The sequence below is a fragment of the Dendrobates tinctorius genome, unplaced genomic scaffold, assembly GCF_039654945.1.
Source record: "Dendrobates tinctorius isolate UK_male_01 unplaced genomic scaffold, ASM3965494v1 ptg000107l, whole genome shotgun sequence".
Classification (NCBI taxonomy): Eukaryota; Metazoa; Chordata; class Amphibia; order Anura; family Dendrobatidae; genus Dendrobates; species Dendrobates tinctorius.
The window spans coordinates 1,874,989-1,896,181 of NW_027361775.1; the positions used below are offsets into that span (position 1 = coordinate 1,874,989).

General features: G+C 40.9%; 1 protein-coding gene across 8 annotated transcripts in view; it reads left to right on the top strand.

Annotated features, from left to right (window-relative positions):
- DST (dystonin) overlaps nt 1–21,193 on the top strand; it is a 732,471-nt gene that overhangs the window by 522,193 nt on the left and 189,085 nt on the right. For all 8 annotated transcript variants that reach the window (XM_073589123.1, XM_073589125.1, XM_073589124.1 and 5 more), the window contains 2 exons: nt 18,995–19,156; nt 20,422–20,592. In XM_073589123.1, coding sequence (XP_073445224.1) covers nt 18,995–19,156; nt 20,422–20,592 — 333 coding nt within the window. The remainder of the gene's footprint in view (nt 1–18,994; nt 19,157–20,421; nt 20,593–21,193) is intronic.

Sequence of the window (21,193 nt, forward strand, 5' to 3'; positions counted from 1 at the left end):
TAGTGGCCTGAAGTTAATTCTTCATGCATTCAACTGAAGTCATTGTTATCACAAACCTAAATCACGATACACAGAGAATGAAAAGCTCATCACACTGAAATCAGTATATATATGGAGCACCACTGTATTGTTTGCATAGGGTAATGCTAATACCCTAAACATACCAGTAGGTGTTATTAGATATGCTCTGCAATATCCACTGTCATTTGCACCTTATGTGCAGTTAGTCTTATATATATATATATATATATATATATATGTACTGTATATATTTCCATTCCTGTCATAATGTAGCTGCTGTTATCAGTCACATCTACAAGAAATAATCCAGATCTAAGTGCTGAGTTTGTGTGCCATGCATATTACCTGATAGGGACAAAAAATAGGAGCTTACCCATAACTTTAATCAAAGTTTTCCAGTGTGTTCATGGATGGAGACTCACTGGTTTAATGTAATTTATGATGAGTCACTATGGTCAGATTTACCAGTTACTCATGCATTTACTTCAAGCCTAGGTCAGATCTGTTTCAAGATACATAAAGGGGTTTTCCAACGAACAAAAGTTAATTTTAGTCAATAGAACTTGGAATAATAATAAGTTCAACAATTGGATGTGTTTAACCCCTTCACGACATGCGCCGTGCATGTACGACGCATGTCGGGTCTCCCCCATTGATGTGGACTCTTGTGGTGAGCCCACATTGTTCCCGACATATGTCAGCTGATTTAAATAACTGACATGACCCCCCTAACAGCCGTGGGTGGAATCGCGATCCACCCGCTATTGTTAACCTGTTAGATGCCACTGACAATCTCTGACAGGGGCATTTAACACAATCCCGCTGGAAGCGCGTCACTAATCCTGCCCAACAGCGCCCATATCCCATGACCGCGGGTCGCCTATGGGTTGGCATGACAACTCGGGTTCTGCAGCAGACCCCTGTGGCTGTCATTCCTGGATTGCTATGAACGCCGCCAAGCGGTCTGCGCACATACACTCCCTGACAGAAGTTATGTCGCTTATCCATGTTATGTAAATAAAAGCTTATAACCTAACATTAAATTCATCCATTGGTTGTATAAATTATTCTTTTGAAAGCTGAAACCCTCTGAAATGTGGTTTAGGTTAAGAAAATAATTTGGCATCAATGCAGAAATATTGATCATTTAATGGACACAGAATGATCAGATTTTGGCAAGACAAAAGTTTTGTCAGCAACAGAAAGTAATGTGATATTCAAACAAATAATTAACTTAAAATACAAATATATGTGTGACTTCCATGAGCTTGAAGCACTGCATCCATGCGGTTCAACAATGATTCATACAATTTATTAATGAAGTCATCAGAAATAGCAAAGAATGCAGTCTTACATGCCTCCCAGAGTTCATCTAGATTCTTTGGTTTTGTCTTCCAAGCTTCTTCTTTCATCCTACCCCAAACATGCTCAATGATATTCATGTCTGGTGACTGGGCTGGCCAGTCCTTGAGCACCTTGATCTTTTTTGCCTGGAGGAACTTTGTTGTAGAGATGGATGTTTGACATGGAGCACCATCTTGCTGCAGAATTTGACCCCTTTTATGATTTGGAATATAAGAGGTAGCTAATACTTCTTGATATTTTAGGCTATTGATATTGCCTTCCACCTTGCAAACGTTTCGCACACTCCCATACAGAATGTAACCCCAGACCATGATCTTTCCACCACCAAATTTAACTGTTTTCTGGGTGTATTTTGGATCCATATGGGCTCCAGTAGATCTGCAGTATTTGCAGCGGCTGTGGTGTAATTCTACTGAAGATTCATCAGAGAAATCCACCTTCTGCCACTTTTCCAGCGTCCATCTGTTTAACAGGCTGTGGGACTTTGCAAATGCCACACGGTTTTTTATTTGCCTTTTGTTTAGTGCTGGCTTCTGGGCACTGAATCAACCATGGAGACCATTTCGAGACAGAATCCTACGAACTGTTCTAGTTGACACAGGGACTTGAGGTGACCAGGCCTGTTGGAGCTCTGCTGCAGTGGAAGAGGGGCTTGCTTTGGATTTTCTAATCAACAAACTTTCCTCCTGAGCAGTTGTCTTGTGGGATCTGCTGGACCTGGGCTTGTCAAGCACATCTCCAGTCTCTTCGAATCTTTTTTTTAATTCTTTGTACTTGACACTAAGACACATTAAAGGTGCCAGCCACCTCTGCAGTGGATCTGGTCTTCAGCCTCTTGATAATCGCAGGGTGGATTTTTGGCATGTTGTCAGAGCTAAAGTGAAGGTCTGGGGTGCTGGGTTTCTTTTTATACACACCCACTAATTAACCAATCATTTACTGAGCACAGGTGAGGATGTAAACTAGGATTGGTGCATTATATGACCAGGCGACAATACTTTTGTCTTGCCAAAATCTGACCATTCTGTGTCCATTAAATGATCAATATTTCTGCATTGATGCCAATTTATTTTCTTAACCTAAACCACATTACGGAGGGTTTCAGCTTTCAAAAGAATAATTTATACAACCAATGGATGAATTTAACGTCAGGTTATAAGCTTTTATTTACATAACATGGATAAGTGACACAACTTCTGTCAGGGAGTGTAGCAAGTGAGCTTTTCTGCTACACAGAGTGTGGCTGAAGTCCTGCTCTATGTAGCACAAGTGATCGGATGATTGCAGCTTCTAGTCTTCCATGGAGACTACTGAAGCAAGTGAAAAGTAAAAACAAAATTTTCAAAATATTAAAAAAAGTAATAAAAGTATAAATCAGCCATCATTCGCCCCATTCAAAATAAAACAATTAAAAAATTAAAAAATACACATACTTGGTATGATAGCGTTCAGAATCACCCAGTCTATCAATATATAAAAAGAATTAATCTAATCAATAAACAGCGTAATTAGGAAAAAAAAAGTCACACGCCAGAATTAAGTTTTTTTGGTCGCATCAACATTGCATTAAAATGCAATAACGGGCGACCAAAAGAACGTATCTGCACCAAAATGGTGTCAATAAAAATGTCAGCTGTGCGTGCAAAAAACAAGCCCTAACCCAGCCCCAGATCACGCATAATGGAGGTGCTGCGGGTCTCAGAATTTATTTTTTTTTTTTAACAAACTTTGATTTTTTTTTCCACCATTTAAATAAAAAAGAACCTAGACATGTTTGGTGTCTATGAACTCGTAATGACCTGGAGAATCAGAATGACAGGTCAGTTTTAGCATTTGGTGAACAAAAAAAAAACAAATGTGGAATTGTACTTTTTTGCAGTTTCACTACACTTAATTTTTTTCCCATTTTTCTGTACAGTATATGGTAAAACCAATGGTGTTGTTCAAAACTACAAGTTGTCCTGCAAAAAACAAGCACTCACATGGCCATATTGACGGAAAAATAAAGTTATGTCTGTGGGAAGAAGGGGAGCGAAAAACAGAAATACAAAAAGGAAAATTGGCTGCGGCGTGAAGGGGTTAAATAAAATGTTCCTGTGCTGAGATAATCTTATCAATGTGCCCTGCTGTGTACTGTGTAATGGTTGTGTCTGACCATACAGGAACATGGTCTGATCATACCACAGCTCCTGGAAAGGGGAGGAAGGAAAAGAGCATACAGACAGGACAACAGGGGATCACAGCTGATTCTTTCTTTGCAATAAAACATTGTTTAAAGTCAGACAGGGAAATGTTTTATCTCACAAAAATAATCAGCTGCGATCCCATGCTGTAATATCTGTATACTCTTTTTCTCCACCCCTCCACTGCCCAGGAGCTGTGGTATGATCAGACCATGTCACTGTACCCTCAGACACAGCCATTACACAGTACATAGCCGGGGCACAATTAAAAGATTATCTCAGCACAGGAATATTTTATTTATCCCCCGGAGCTTTTTTCGGTTTTGTATTTTCGTTTTTCGCACCCCAACATATCGTGTACTAGAAAACGGGAAAAAAAATCCAAGTGCGGTGAAATTGCAAAAAAAGTGCAATACCACACTTGTTTTTTGTTTGGCTTTTTTACTAGGTTCACTGAAAGCTAAAACTGACCTGCCATTATGATTCTCCAGGTCATTACGAGTTCATAGACACCAAACATGCCTAGTTTATTTTTTAATTAAGTGGTCAAAAAAAATTACAAATTGTTCTAAAAAAAAGAGTCATTTTCTGATACTCGTAGCGTCTCCATTTTTTGTGATCTCAGATTCGGTCAGGGCATATTTTTTGTGCGCTAAGCTCTCGTAATGTGGGCATAGTTATACCAATCTCAATATTTAAAAAACTGGTAAATCTGCAGCAGATAAAGTAGTGATTTTTATTACAATTACAGGAAGAAGTCCACTTATGTCACTGGAATCAGGGTCTCAGGTGTGGTAACAAAAACCTAGTGACATAGTCCCTTTAATATGTGACATCTTTATTTCCGTAGTAGGAACGTAATAAGTTGTCATTTGCAGATAGCTAATATTGAAGTCTGTAGAAGTACATTTATTAGTTGCTTGTGTAAAGCCTTCCACAGTAGTGAGTAGCTGCTTCCATGTGAATGTACAATTCCCTCTTTGATGTGTGTAGGTGGTGTAGGTTTACATGGACCTGTCAGCAATCAGTAGCTCGGCTGTGCCTCAATCTCCAGGTATTGTTCAGGCCGCCTACTTAGCACAAAGTAAATAGTTAAAGCAAATTGGAGCGATGTAGGGCATGCAACATATGGGCAGTGCCCAGAGGTCAGTCACCTACCAATAGCACAATAGCTGGGAGCAGGAATGGGCTAGGAGCAGATGTTGCTTAAGGAATCAGAAGGGCGTTCCTTCTTGGGCTCACTGTGAGGAGGTTGCCTGTCAGTTCAGGAGCAGCCAGACAAGAGCTGCACAGCTGATCAGACACTGGATTGTACAGAGCAGCAAGTCACCCATCTGTGTAGTTTGGATTTCTTCTACTTTGTTGGCTTCAGGGATTAAACTGTGAATATTTTATATTTTACCTTACTTTGTGCCTTCAGCGGAAATAGAGGATGCTGCTTTTTTGGTGTTACCAGGAGATCTCACGGTCCTCTTCCATACAGGAGCTGTTCAATTTGCCAACCGGTCTATTTATGGGAAGATTATTATAAAGATCACGGGACATAGAAGTGTTCAGCGAGAGAGCAAAGTGAACATCACAAACTGTTGCCAAAGAGGAATTAACTGATGACTCCGGATAACGGTTTTACTTTGTTGCACTGCACGTCCCTCGCATGGCCCTGGTTATAGACCTTTTCTTAAAACGCTGCACTGCCTCTTGCTGGCTACTTCATACAAGCCATTTAAATGGATTACAGTTAACCAATTATCTGCACAGGATTGGGATCTCCCAGCAATCATGTTACGCAAGGCTTTGAATGGTTTCATTTGTGGATACGTGCCATAACCTGCAAGTTCTGCCAAGGAAAAGGGACTGCATAGTACTGACCATTAATGGAGCACCTTACGGTTTTTGCTAAGTATATTTTAAAATGAATAGTGAATGGAGCCAGATCAGATCTTAAAAATGTTTTGAGGTATTTATCATTTCACAAATGTTAAAATTTGCCTAGTTTTTTCTATTTGTTTCTTTTCTCTGCCATTGCACTTGTAACAGTATGGGTAAGCCATTAAGCAGGCCAGATTGTCTGAGACAAAATCCGACATGTATTGGAAAGGCAGAGGAAGAGGATCTAAACATTGAAGATTGTTATGTCCCCCAGAGGTCCATTTACGACACTGTGCGTTTAAATGAACAGATTGACTCTGGTAGTAAAGGAAGCCTTACCTCACGGCATTTTACAGATCGTACCTTGCCTTATAGCAATAGGACGCTGGACAGCAGCACACTGTGCAGCAATGGTGTGCTCGTGTGTAACAGCGAAATCAGAAATCGGGATTTGGAACCAAGCAAACTGGATGAGAAAATGATTTTTGATGCCCTCAAACTTAATAGAGAGATCAACCGCCCCGGTGGAGGAACCAGGAATAGACATAAAACAGACAAGAGGGAGCACCGGAGGTCTTGGAGGATTTTTGTACCTGTGAATTTAGCAGACTACGTCAGTAGAAATGAAGGCTCTTATGTTGAAAGTCCTACAAGTGATACATTGAATACATGTAGAAAGGAAACACATTCTTTAACATCAGAGGATGACTCTGGGTTGTGCAGTCCCCAAGCTGATGGAGATGAAAAAGCAGATCCCACTGTTATAGATCTTGAAGGGCCAGAAGTTTCTTTGCCTTGTGAAGAAAGTAGCAACATGGTGAACCAGCTATATCCTGAGACTTCTGACTGCGCCCAACATTCTCCTTTCCTTTTATATGCAAAAGTCCAGAACAACTTAGATTTTAGCCTGATTGCTTGTAGCATTACAGATCCCAAGAGCCCCGAATTCCACAGTGCCTTTAATTCTGACATGGATAGTGAATGCTCTGTTCCCTGTGAGGACTGTATTCATCTGGAGGATAGCTTTAACTTGTTTGACGAAGGTGATCAGAGTTACATGTATGACCAAGTCAGGAGGAAACATCAGGTAGACTATGTGTCTAATGGCTTGGCTGTTTACAATGGAGTTAATTCTTCCTCAAGTGGTAGCAATTACGATGTGGATCTTCCAAGGCCTAATCTTAAACATATCAAGCTGGCACGTACAGGATCCTTGGGTGTGCTGAGTTCTACTGAACGTCATAAATGTACAGTTATGCACCCAAAAACTATTCCTATGAGGGATCATAAATTTTGGACCAAAGAATTACAAAAAGGGCAAGCATCGACTGAATCTTTGTGTTCAAAGGTAATTTCAAATTTTCTGTAATTTATGGCCCATGCGTTTATGTTGATGTTCTCCACCATGCTGTAAATAAGGGGCTCAGGGTTAGTACTGAATGTCCTGCTAAAACAGTTTAGAAGGGCATGTTATTGGGACCCTCATGTTTCACATAACAGCTATTTTCAGTAAACTATTCCATTCCACTATTGTCAAACAATCCACATGTGCATCGCCAGGCTGTGTTGAACAGATGTCTGCTCCGGACCTTCTAGCACATAGCAATTGGTTAAATGCTAATAAGGGCTCATTTTGGAAAGGTTACATGGTCAGCAGATAAATGGCACCAATCTACCAGCCCTGATTGCTGCCAGCTGTTAGGAACAGTGGTCATTGTCTGTGACTCTCTAACAATGCACTTACCCGGGCATGTTTATGGCTTTGATTCTGCACAATGGCCAGATTTAAACTTTTCTTAGGATATATAAACAATTTGTGTGCGTGTTCTGTTCTTTCATCTGCAGAAACACAGCCTAGCTCAGATTTTTTCACTGCATACTAAATGCTGTGTTGGAAATGCTGTACACAGCCTTTATTGTTCCTCAAGTGAAGGAAGGATACATTTAATTGTAAAACATACCAGCTATTATTTAACCATGTCACATTACCATCACTTTGAAGTGATGCGCTCTGAAAAGCACAATACACACTTTTATGTAAACTCTGCAGTACATGGATGTGCATTTAGGCTTCCCCACCTACCCTGAATATATCACGCTATAACTGTTCTCACTGGTTGCAAGAGATAGGAAACCTTTTGCTTCTAAATGAAGAGTTGTCAAATGTTATACTGTAAATCTATTAGCAAATTCTAAGGTAATAGGGAATGAGTCTCTTTTCTGGATTGTTTGGCTAGAATGTTTTCTTTTTTTTCTTTTTTTTTTTTACGAGGAATACTTGCTGTGTAAGGCTATGTGCTCACAGTGCGGATTCTGCAGCGGATCCGCAGCCTTTCAGGCTCTGCGGGTCCGCAGCAGATTTAGGTGTGTTGTACAGTACCATTATTTTCAATGGTAAACTGAAAAACGCTCTGCACATGCTGCGGATTTTTCCGCGGGTTCAAATCCGCAGCATGTCAATTCTTTGTGCGGATTCCGCTGCTGTTTCACACCTTCTCCATTGTAGAGGTGTGAAACAGCAGGGCTAAACCACAGGCTAATCGGCAGGTAATCCGCAGGTCTTTTGACCTGAGAATTTTCCTGCAGATTTTTCCAAATCCGCAGGACCTAAAACTACGTGTGCACATAGCCTAAGACCTATCCTTTATTATACTGACCCATTGACTGGAATGGACCCTGTGCAATTCTTTCTATGCTATAAGGTGCTGCTGCAGGGAAACTGAGCACTTAGTCCCTGACTCATCAAACCTTTTTCACCAGAATTTTGGTGTAAAAACTTTGAAAAGTTGCAAAATGTTTATTCAGTGCGAGATAAAAATTTTGCAATCTTTAGTGTTTGCACGCCATTTTTGCCCATCTCTCACAAAGAGGGTACAGCTGGGTCATGGAGGGCAGCGGCGTTTGCTACGCCACAAATCTTAGACATGAACTAAGATCGTGGTGAGACGCACACAGAGGTACATGCCACTTTGCTATTTGACTGATTTGTTAAAAAGCATTTGCCTCTTAATTATGTGCCTTGCATTATACCCCATCTCTTTGTCAAGATCAGTCAGGGCCTATATGTGGATTTTCCCACTAGTTGAAATTGATCGCTGGGATCCCAGCAGTGGAATAGTGTGTGATCAGCTTAATGTAATGGGAACATTCTAACAAGTAGGGATTGTCTAAAGCTGACAACTAGCAGTTGTAGGAGATTCTGTTGTCAATAGACTGTGCCTGGTTGTGCCAGTTATCAAGTAGGTAGACTGGTAGACAAAATTGATATTATTGACCATACAACTCATTTAAGGCTATGTGCACACGTGTGGAAATTCTGCGGAAATTTCCAGGGCAATTTCGCAACTCCCTGCCGTGGGAAATACACGAGAAATCTGCTTGCGTAAATCCTGCAAAAACTAGCGTTTTGCAAGCGTAATTACCTTGCAGAATACTAGCGTTTTCCAAGCGATCTGTAGCATCGCTTGGAAAACTGATAGGTTGGTTACACTTGTCAAACATAGCACTCGACAAGTGTGACCAACTTTTTACTATTGAGGCTGGCTATGCAGCATCAGTAGTAAAAAGATATAATGTTAAAAATAATAATAATAAAAAAAAACGTGTATTTCTCACCTTCTGGCGTCCCCTGCAGCGTCCCCAGGCCTCAGCGATGCTCCCGGCAAGTCCCATTCCCAGCGATGCCTTGCGACAATGACCCCAGATGACGTAGCATCACGCGAGACCGCTACATCATCACAGGTCATTGTCTCAAGGCATCGATAGGAACGGGACTTCCCGGGAACATTGCTGAGGCCTGGGGACGCTGCGGGGGATGCCGGAAGGTGAGAATATCACGATTTTTTATTTTAATTCTATTTTCTAACAGGGATAATGGTACCCAGGGCCTGGAGGACAGTCTCCTCTCCTCTAGACCCTGGGTACCATCCCCACATTTTCCGCTTATTTTGTGCATGGTGGGCATTGCCACACACGGAAAGTAAACTGAACAATGCATTCCTATGTGTGCGGAATTCCCGCGATTCCGCAAAAAGAATGAGCATGTTGCGTATTTTTCCGCGATGCGATTCCGCTGCGGAGAACTACGCAGCATTAGCACAGCATGTGCGGAATGCCATTGAATACAATGGGTTGCTTATTTTATGCGTTTTCGCAGCGAAAAAATGCGGCAAAAAAACGCATAAAATCCGCTGGAATTCCGCACGTGTGCACATAGCCTAAAGGGAACCTGTCACCAGGTTTTTCCCATGTAACCTTCGGCCACCACCTTTCAGTCCCATGTGACAGCATTCTATAATGCTTTATATATGACTCCAATTCTCTCTGCAATACAAAAACCCCCCACCTTTTATTATACTCACCTACAGGGTGAACCGGTCCAATGGATGTCACTGGTCTTCATCCTGGGCAGAACAAAGTACTGTAACGCGCAAGGGAAAAGTCAAAAAGCGCTGGCGCATGTGCATTACAGTACTTTGCTCTAATCTTGGTAGGGCAGAGAGATGTGCTCTTGCACAAGAGCATGAAGGGTAACACTGTGTGGATGATGTAGGATGAAGACTAGCGACACCCATGCAGGGCAAATTGGAGTAATAAATACAGCATAATAGAATGTTCCCTTTTTAAGATGATTTTTTGCCGTATTATTGGCCTAAGCTGTTCAGATTCATGTCTTGGCAGATCCAAAGAGAAACATAGTCAAGTCCACCTAGGAATTTGATGCTGGCATATATAGATATATATATAATGTGTTTTTGAAATAAAAATTCTAACTTTGACCATTGACATGGGTCTTACAAGCTCTTCCAGTCTATTTTGCATCCATATAGTAGTATTCATTATGAAGTTTTTTTTTAACAATAAAGAACATAGTCTTCTCTATATAAATGAAGCACACTTTCCATTTTTGACGAAATGTTATATCCATCACAAATTGTTTTAAAGAGAATTCATGAGTACATGTAAATCTTACTAAAGCCAAAGGCATTTGATAAAAAATAGCATTGAAGGTGGCAATTGTTCCTCTGCACTGTAGATTTTTACTTGGTACTTGACAACTCCCATTTTTTTTTTTCATAGTTGTTCTCTATTTCATGGTATCAGGGCCCAGTGATCACTGATGTATGGCATCTTGGAGACTTTTAGGCTATGTGCCCACGTAGCGTTTTTGATGCAGAATATTCCTGAGCAGAAACGCACACCCTCTTCCCGGGAAAACGCATGTGTTTTATTAAGCGCTTTTGTAAGCGTTTTTGACACTTTTGTTAAGTGTTTTTGCAATGCAATTGAATGTATGCGGAAACTCGTGCATTTCCGCAAAATTAATGAACATGCTGCGTTTTTTTCCGCTTAGCATTTCCGCAGCGGAAAAAACGCACCATTAGCACAACTTGTGTGTTTTCCATTATAATTAATTGGATGCTTTTCTTAAGCATTTCCGCAGCAGAAACGCTTGTCTAAAAGCGCTGCAGAAATGTTTAAAAAAACGCTACGTGGGCACACAGCCTCAACTACGTTCGGTTCTCCTTCCATTTCAGTGCTTGAAAAATTGAGTGTCTAAAAAATCAGATGCAGCTGTGCAGTATATTGGTAGCACAGACCTGCAGGTAGGGAGTAGCCTCTTGGCTCTAAAGTAAAGGGTGGTGGTTGAACAAATATTTTTTTTGTTCCTTTAGATACTGTGAAACTGCGTGAGACATTGTTAAAAGATCTGGATGGTAATACTAATAACAGAATAAATTTTTCTTGGGCATAAGATTGTGCTGGGCTATTGTAAATGATTGCAAGTATTGGAATAATGCAAAGTTTTGGATATAGCCTAAGAAGGACACCGAAGGAAATCCAAAGTATGCCTATAAATAAGGCAGAGGACAAAAAAAAAGGGGAGGTCAAGCACGAAATGCCAAAAATATATTATATAAAGAAATTGTGCCGATACGACCAAACCATAAAGTATATAAAATCCAAAAGTTTATTAACAATACATCATGCATAAATAATATACATGTACATAAATAGACCAGCTGAAACCAATGCAGCGGTACACAAAATAGATATTATGCATGGGGGAAAAAAGATAATAATAAAGAAACCTCTATATTAAAATAATTATAAATGTTTGTCCCTAGATGGGCAAAGTAACATAAAGTACTAAAGTGCATGTACAAAAATAGAGGTAGAAGTAAAGCGCAATGATATTTACCCAAGCATATGTCTGCAACCGTGTCCCCTACGTGCGTTTTGTAGAGGACACGGTTGCACAGAAGAAGAAGGAAAGTGCCGAAATGCGCATAGGGGACACGGTTGCACAGACATATTCTTGGGTAAATATTGCATTTTACTTTACCTCTATTTTTGCACATGCACTTTAGTACCTTGTTACTTTGAACATCTAGGGAAAACCATTTACAGTCATATGTTAAAGTTTGGGCACCCCTATTAATGTTAACCTTTTTTCTTTATAACAATTTTGGTTTTTGCAACAGCTATTTCAGTTTCATATATCTAATAACTGATGGACTTAGTTATATTTCTGGATTCAAATGAGGTTTATTGTACTAACAGAAAATGTGCAATCTGCATTTAAACAAAATTTGACCGGTGCAAAAGTATGGGCACCTCAACATAAAAGTGACATTAATATTTCGTAGATCCTCCTTTTGCAAAAATAACAGCCTCTAGTCGCTTCCTGTAGCTATTAATGAGTTCATGGATCCTGGATGAAGGTATTTGTGACCATTCCTGTTAACAAAACAATTCCAGTTCAGTTAAGTTTGATGGTTGCCGAGCATGGACAGCCCGCTTCAAATCATCCCACAGATGTTCAATGATATTCAGGTCTGGGGACTGGGATGGCCATTCCAGAACATTGTAATTGTTCCTCTGCATGAATGTCTGAGTAGATTTGGAGCGGTGTTTTGGATCATTGTCTTGCTGAAATATCCATCCCCTGCGTAACTTCAACTTCGTCACTGATTCTTGCACATTATTGTCAAGAATCTGCTGATACTGAGTTGAATCCATGCGACCCTCAATTTTAACAAGATTCCCGGTGCCGGCATTGGCCACACAGCCCCAAAGCATGATGGAACCTCCACCAAATTTTACTGTGGGTAGCAAGTGTTTTTCTTGGAATGCTGTGTTTTTTAGCCTCCATGCATAACGCCTTTTTGTATCACCAAACAACTCAATCTTTGTTTCATCAGTCCACAGGACCTTCTTCCAAAATGTAACTGGCTTGTCCAAATGTGCTTTTGCATACCTCAGTCGACTCTGTTTGTGGCGTGCTTGCAGAAACGGCTTCTTTCGCATCACTCTCCCATACAGCTTCTCCTTGTGCAAAGAGCGCTGTATTGTTGACCGATGCACAGTGACACCATCAGCAGCAAGATGATGCTGCAGGTCTTTGGAGGTGGTCTGTGGATTGTCCTTGACTGTTCTCACCATTCTTCTCTGCCTTTCTGATATTTTTCTTGGCCTGCCACTTCTGGGCTTAACAAGAACTGTACCTGTGTTCTTCCATTTCCTTACTATGTTCCTCACAGTGGAAACTGACAGGTTAAATCTCTGAGACAACTTTATGTATCCTTCCCCTGAAAAGCTATGTTGAATAATCTTTGTTTTCAGATCATTTGAGAGTGGTTTTGAGGAGCCCATGATGCCACTCTTCATAGGAGAATCAAATAGGAGAACTACTTGCAAGTGGCCACCTTAAATACCTTTTCTCATGATTTGATACACCTGGCTATGAAGTTCAAAGCTCAATGAGGTTACAAAACCAATTTAGTGCTTCAGGAAGTCAGTAAATAGTAGTTAGGAGTGTTCAAATCAAGAAAATGATAAGGGTGCCCATACTTTTGCATCAGTCAAATTTTGTTTAAATGCAGATTGCACATTTTCTGTTAGTACAATAAACCTCATTTGAATCCAGAAATATAACTGAGTCCATCAGTTATTAGATATATGAAACTGAAATAGCTGTTGCAAAAACCAAAATTGTTATAAAGAAAAAAGGTTAACATTAATAGGGGTTCCCAAACTTTAACATATGACTGTATATTTATCCTGCAGTTTTGTTGGTTGGATTGCACCATTGTGAGCTAAGTACAAATAAATCTATTGCTGCCATGTATGTGATCTCGGTAAGACCGGGGTCACACTTGCGAGAAACCCGCACCAGTCTCAATACCTGGCACTGCCGCTGGCACTTGGGACCGGAGTGTGCAGCTGCATGTATTTCTATGCAGTTGAGCTCTCCGGTCTAAGTGTCGGCGGCAGCACTGGGTATTGAGATGCGAGACTCATGCGAGTTTCTCGCAAGTGTGACACCCCCCCCCCCCCCCCCCCTAAGCAATATATTCAGTACGGTATGTCTGAGTCTATGCAGGACATAACAATTCCAGGTTTCTGGCTGACAGTCTCCCAAACCTAGCTCCCTTCTCTCAAGGCCTCGAGGTTTAAAATGTTTTGCTGCACAGACATTGCCATATAACAATTGGGCTATCTTAATATGACCATATCACTATATTATTATATTGCTATGGCAATGCATCAAAGCAAAAAATGACCTCACGCTTGATCTTAATGCATAGCAAATGAGATCAGCCTTCTACGATTAATCACTGGAGGACAGTAATCTGGAAAAGTAGGATAGTAAAAGGAGTTGTTGACTACTTTTATATTGATTACTGATCCTTCACAGCAGCCAAACGCAGCTATTTATTAAAATGATACTTCATTTTTTACAAACCCCCCCCCCCCCCCCATTTTCTGCATCCTGCTGATTTTAATATTAAATCTGACATGTTTTTGTGAGGGGGAGGCTAAGGCAAAAGCTGCGGAGAGAGGATGACGGCGCCACTGTTGCTGGAGAGTAATGTGATTTTCCTCTCTGTGTATGTGAGGTGGTGTTCCTCTCTGTGTATGTGAGGTGGCGTTCCTCTCTGTGTATGTGAGGTGGCGTTCCTCTCTGTGTATGTGAGGTGGCGTTCCTCTCTGTGTATGTGAGGTGGCGTTCCTCTCTGTGTATGTGAGGTGGCGTTCCTCTCTGTGTATGTGAGGTGGCGTTCCTCTCTGTGTATGTGAGGTGGCGTTCCTCTCTGTGTATGTGAGGTGGCGTTCCTCTCTGTGTGTGTCAGGTGGCGTTCCTCTCTGTGTGTGTCAGGTGGCGTTCCTCTCTGTGTGTGTCAGGTGGCGTTCCTCTCTGTGTGTGTCAGGTGGCGTTCCTCTCTGTGTATGTCAGGTGGCGTTCCTCTCTGTGTATGTCAGGTGGCGTTCCTCTCTGTGTATGTCAGGTGGCGTTCCTCTCTGTGTATGTCAGGTGGCGTTCCTCTCTGTGTATGTCAGGTGGCGTTCCTCTCGGTGTATGTGAGGTGGCGTTCCTCTCGGTGTATGTGAGGTGGCGTTCCTCTCGGTGTATGTGAGGTGGCGTTCCTCTCTGTGTATGTGAGGTGGCGTTCCTCTCTGTGTATGTGAGGTGGCGTTCCTCTCTGTGTATGTGAGGTGGCGTTCCTCTCTGTGTATGTGAGGTGGCGTTCCTCTCTGTGTATGTGAGGTGGCGTTCCTCTCGGTGTATGAGAGGTGGTGTGCCGCTATAAGTATGAGTGGTGATTTTCCACTCTGTCCATGAGAGGTAATGTGCTGCTACATGTATGAGTGGTGGTGTTGCGCTCCGTGTATTAGTTACATCTGGCTGCTGACGTTGCTGGTAGCAGCTGTTTGGTAGTGGACATTATAAGTAGTGCACAATTCTTCCCCAATAAATTCTGCTGTTCTCTGTCCTATGGCAGAAACATGTTTTTATGATATTGATCAATTTTCTGATATTTTAGAGGGAACCACTTAAAACATTTGAGCTTAGTCACAGTATCTTCATACCTCTCCTAGGATTTTGTGAGTACACTACATGGTCATATTATGTGAAGACCAATGTGGTTAGTGGATTTGGTCATATTGACCACAGGAGCAGTGTAATGTGATGCGGTCAGACATTAGCAGTAGTGTTGGTCATACAGTGAAAAGATCAGTAACATTCTACGTGGCATTTTCCAGCGAGTCAGTTTCTGTGTTCTGTCTGTGGGAACTGTGCCGTTCACTGTAAGACCTATAACCAAATGGAAACATTGAGGGTACGTGCACACGCTGCGGATTTGGCCGCTGCGGATCCGCAGCAGTTTTTGCTGCGGTGTACAGTACCATTATTCCCTATGGGAATTAAAAACCGCAGTGCAGACGGTGCGGATTTTTCCGCGCGGTTTTTCTGCGGTTTTGAAACCGCAGAAAGAATTGACATGTCAATTCTTTCTGCGGATTCTGCGTGGTTTGCCATCTCCTCCATTGAGGAGATGAAAAACCGCAGGGCAAAACCGCAGAGCAATCCGCAGGTAAAACCAATTCGATTTTCCCTCTCATTTCACAGAAGAAAATGAAAGCTGCAATCTGATTGGAAGCCATGGACAAAAACTCCGCTGTATCAATTCACAACTTAGAGCTGAGCTACTTAAGAAGGACAGCTTATTGAGTATAACATTTTTTGATGCTAATCTGTGCTGTGCTCCTAATAGCTTTTCTGATAGTGCTGTATATCACTGTTCCCTTGAGAGTTTAAAAAAGGAACCGATTTAGTATGTCACCACTGATAATGATCGCTCTACAATCCATGACAATCGCATACTGAATACTTGAGCTTGAAAGCAGCTGGTAGATATGGAACACTTCTGAGCTTGCCAGGGGGCTAGCTAAGCTTGCATCACTTATGAGCCCACAAAGCATCTTGAAAGTCCCAATTAAACATATTGCAAAAGACCTAACCTCTTCCCTTATGACTATGATGATCCCATCACTCCTCTTCTATCATGTCTTCTGGGGTTTCTTGGTTTCATTGACCTGTTTGCTTATAAAAACAGATGTCTTCTGAGATAATGCATATTATCAAGAATAATCACGGCCTTCTACGTTTTCTGTTACTTTCAGCTCGTGCAGGTGACTGTATTATCGGTCATAATGCAATCCAACAAAAGATTGGATCACGCATGGACTAATGTTAGTCTATAAGACCGTGTATACATCCGATTATTTTTTTTATTTTTTTTTTTCCTCAGACCAAGTCTGTCCAAAGAAAAGATCGCAGTATGCGCAATTTTCATACGTAAATGGAATCGCGCTCGACCATGCAAGTCAGTGAGTCCATGGAAAAAATCAGACTGCACTCGAATGACATCCAAGTGCGGTTTGATTTTCACAGATTGGCAGAATAATGAAAATGGAGACTTTTTTTTTTTTTTTCATCTTCTCCTCATCCAGTAAAATTAGATTACACTGATCAAAGTTTGGTCAGAGCATGATTGGCATAATTGGACCAATTTTCTTGGATGAGAGAATTAGGGTCATGTGAGCTTAAACTTTCTCTGACTTATTACTTCATTTTTATCCATTTCCATCTCTTCCTCCACATTTTGACTGTGTAGCTACCATTCACCCATTATACACATCCATTCTAGATTGTTAGAGTAGCCTGTGCTTCATTTGGAGCTATTTGACCAGCTTTATGGCCGACTCATGGCTATCAGAAATATCTCATTCATTTGCCCATGAGCACATAGACAGTGCTCAAGCCTTTTGGCACACTTTTGACTGACATGTTCATTATTACTTACCGCATAGGACATCCATATTAGCATAGTAAAGGCATACTCCTTGGTCCTGAGACATACTGTAGATTAAGGTAAAGAAGTTAGTACAGTATTTCTGATCCAATTATTTTGATAAAAATAAAAACATTTTCAAACGGATAGATGAACGGTTCTCCTACATTGGGAGTTGATTATTTGTTGTTGCCGAAAAAGACATTTGTGTAGACAGATTACAACATGCGCCGTTTATTGATGTCATTTTATGGAGTCACTTTAACTTCAGGAATTACTGTCAGTTGAAAATTATCACTTCTGGTTATTTAGACACAGATTTGCTTTAAAGGGGTCTATCTCGTATTGATGGACCATTGAATTGTACAAAAAAAATGGTTGACCAGCACCTTATAAAGGAATGAAGCATACTGTCTTTCAGCAGGTGCAAGTTGCTATGACTGCATTATATACAGGCCAACGAGTGCAGCAGCATGCTGTGTACCAATATATATGCAATTGTTGAATATATGAAATGTAAACTGCATTACTTATATAGATTACACTTCTAAAATTAAAGGGATATTCTCATGTTTGAAAGTTATCCCCTTTCAATAGGATAGGGTATAACTTCCGGATCACTGGGGGGTTTACCGTTGCGACCACCACCGATCCTAAGTACCTGGTCTTTGAAAAGTCCTTTGTAAATGAAGTCATGGTCAATCATGCGCACTGTTTGACTGGTCTTTGGAACTCCCATAAGAATGAATGGACCATATATTCACATGATCGACCATCACTACTTTAACCCGGGGCTTTTCAGAGCCTTATTTCTCAGGATTAGTGGAGTTCACAGCAGTCAGACCCCCAGCGACCAGGAAGTTATCCCCTAGCCTAAGGATAAGGAATAGTTTCAATCTTGATATATACCCCTTTAAGGTACTTGGCTCACAATTCATCTGTGGCCATCGGCCATCCAATGGCAAACATTTTATTTTTGTATTTTTCATGGGACTTTAACTATTTCTAATAGACATTCCTCTCCCCTACAAATTTAAAGGGTAAGTAAGATCCATTAATAATTAAAAATAGCCTTAAGGCCCCTTTACATTTAGCGATGCACCAGCGGTCCCGACCACGATACGACCCAGTCAGGATCGCTGGTGCATCGCTAAATGGTCGCTAGTGAGCTGCCAAACAGGCAGATCTCACAGCGATGTAGCGACGCAGCAGCAGTCGTTATTACCTTTCAGACGCGGCGATCCTGTCGTCCTCCCGCTCACGTCCACGCGTCGCTCGTCGGCGCAAGCAGGAAGCGCTCGACTAGAAATGGAGCTGCACGATCTCGCGCAATCAGCGACAGAAGCGGGGGAGCCGGTCGGAGGTAAGTATCACACATAGCGATATCGCTGCTGCGTCACAAAATCGGTGATGCTTTAGCGATATTGCTAGCGATATCGTATGTGTAAAGCCCTCTTTAGGGTTCACTCACAAGAGCAAATAAATCAGACAAGTGCAATCTGATAAAAAATTAGATTACACTCTGCCCATTGTTACTCTATGGGGCAGCTCACGTGCAATTATTTTCTCGTACCGATTCGACGGCATGCTGCGATTGCATCCGAGAGTTGGCTCGCATGCACCCATATAAGTCTGCACTCAGATATCACCCCAGTGCAGTGCGATTCCCGCGAACGCCAGCATTGGAGGAGTTGGAAAAATAAATCTCTTGGTCTCCTCCGCAGCTGTGCTCTGATTCTCTCATGCGAGGGGATCGGAGCACAGACCGCTGACACTCGAATCAGTTATTTTGTCTGAGACAACGCCTTTAAATCTGTTTTTCTTGTTAAATGCAAACCAATTAATCAAAACTGTTCATCTTCATGACAAAAGATTTTCTTCACTTCATTTGTATGTATTTTATTGAACCCTCAGACTTTCCAAAAGGAAGAAATTGAACCGCTTCAAGCTCGTGTACAGGACGTGAACTGGTTGGGTCAAGGACTTGTGCAAAGTGCAGCTAAAAACACCAGCACCCAGAAATTGGAACATGATCTAGAGGAAGTAAACACGCGGTGGAATACGCTAAACAAAAAGGTGCCTACTGAAGTGTTTTATTATGTCTGATTTGTTGCCATGCTTTTTATTTTTTTCCATGCTCTCAATATTTCTCATGTCTGGGTAGAGTATAACCAATTCTCAATACTCCTCTATCATGGTGACATGTTAGGCTATGTTCACCCGTAGCGTTTTTGCAGCATTTTTTTTTTCTGAAGCCAAAAAATGCTCTCTTGGCAGTAAAAATCCTGCATTCAAAATGCAGATTTTGCTGCATTTTTTTTTTTGCATTTTTGCTGTGGATTACACATGTGATCTGTCACAGTGCATGTCTACAAAATTAGTTTTACTCACCAAACAATGCTGCAAATGAAAACAAATTTAGCTGTGTTTTTTTTTTTTTTTGTACGATTACTTTCTATGGATGATAAAGCGGCAAAAACACTGAAAGAATTGAGGCTATGTTCACATGCAGCGTTTTTGCTGCATTTTTTTGTGCATAGAAGATGCTGTGTTAAAGTACCATCAGAATTTCTGAAATCTCCTCGACACTCATGGACACGCTTGTTTTTTTTATTCCTCACTGCATTTGAGAACTGCAGCATGTTTTTAAATCTGCAACACGTCAATTCTTTCAGTGTTTTTGCAGCGTTTTGCCTTGTTTTTTCACCCATAGAAGGCAATGAGAAAGTGCAAAAAGACTTGAAAAAATGCATCAGACCTGTTTTGCTGCGTTTTTGGTGAATAAAACATTTTTATTAAACACATACATTCGATAAAGTACACATGTAATCTGCACCAAAAAAACACTGTAAAAATGCATGTAAATCTGCGTTTTGAATGTATTTTTACTGCCAAGAGAGCAGGTTTTGGCTACAGGAAAAAAACAAACGCTGCAAAACCGTTGAATGTGAACATAGCCTGACATGTTGCAGATTTACAAAATGCCGCAATACTCAAATCCAATTGGGAAAAGAAATAACAAGCACCTGCAAGAGATTTCTGAAATCTCAAAGCATCTGCTGGCACTGTAAAACGCATCTTATTTTCTGCAGAAAAAAAACACAGAAAAAAACCTCCAACAATGCTGCATGTGAACATACGCTTATGGTGTTTCATGCAGTTTGTCAGGTTGGAATTTGGCACCATGAGAAGTTTTCATAACAAGGTAGAAATGGAATGCATCATGAAAAACAATGTGCTTTCATTTATAAAAATAGCCATCATTCATTCATGTATGATTGTAAGTTTCCCATCCTCAGATCCCTGTTATCAGTGATTAAAGGAAAGCTCTGTCCTTTCAGGTTGCCCAGCGTGCAGCACAGCTTCAAGAAGCACTTCTCCATTGTGGCAGGTTTCAAGATGCTCTTGAGTCCATCCTGAGCTGGCTCACAGACACGGAGGAGCTCGTGGCCAATCAGAAATCACCATCTGCAGAATATAAAGTGGTGAAGGCTCAGATTCAGGAACAAAAGGTAAGAAACTCATTTTTAGATTAATTTTCCCAAATTATATATAAATGCTAAGTAGTGTATGTAGAATTTTATACTTCTAGACCAGGGGTCTCAAACTCGGCTGGGTATATGGGCCGCATGTAGAAAAAAAATTAATTTGGATCGCCACATTCTTTGAAGGACAAAGTGACATTTTTAGTGATACCATTGTTTTTTACTATACACTTTTTAAACATTTTTGCTGTGTATTTTTAATTTATTTTTAGAGCTTGGGTCGTTATGGATGTGGTGTTAACAAATAGGCACTCATATTTTAGTTATGTCCCCATATTTTAGTTGTTTTCCCATGTTCAGGTCCCCATGTTGTAGATATGTCCCCATCCAGGTCGTCATATTGTAGTTATGTCCCCATATTGTAGATATGTCTCTATCCAGGTCGCCATATTGTAGTTATGTCCCCATATTGTAGTTATGTCCCCATAACCAGGTCTTCATATTGTAGTTATGTTCCTAGGTTTTAGAGAAGAAAAATAGAAAAAATAGTGAAGCAAAAAATGTGGTCAGTTCTGTACTAATATCCCCCATCCAGGTATATATATGTCCCCAATTCAGGTATACATGG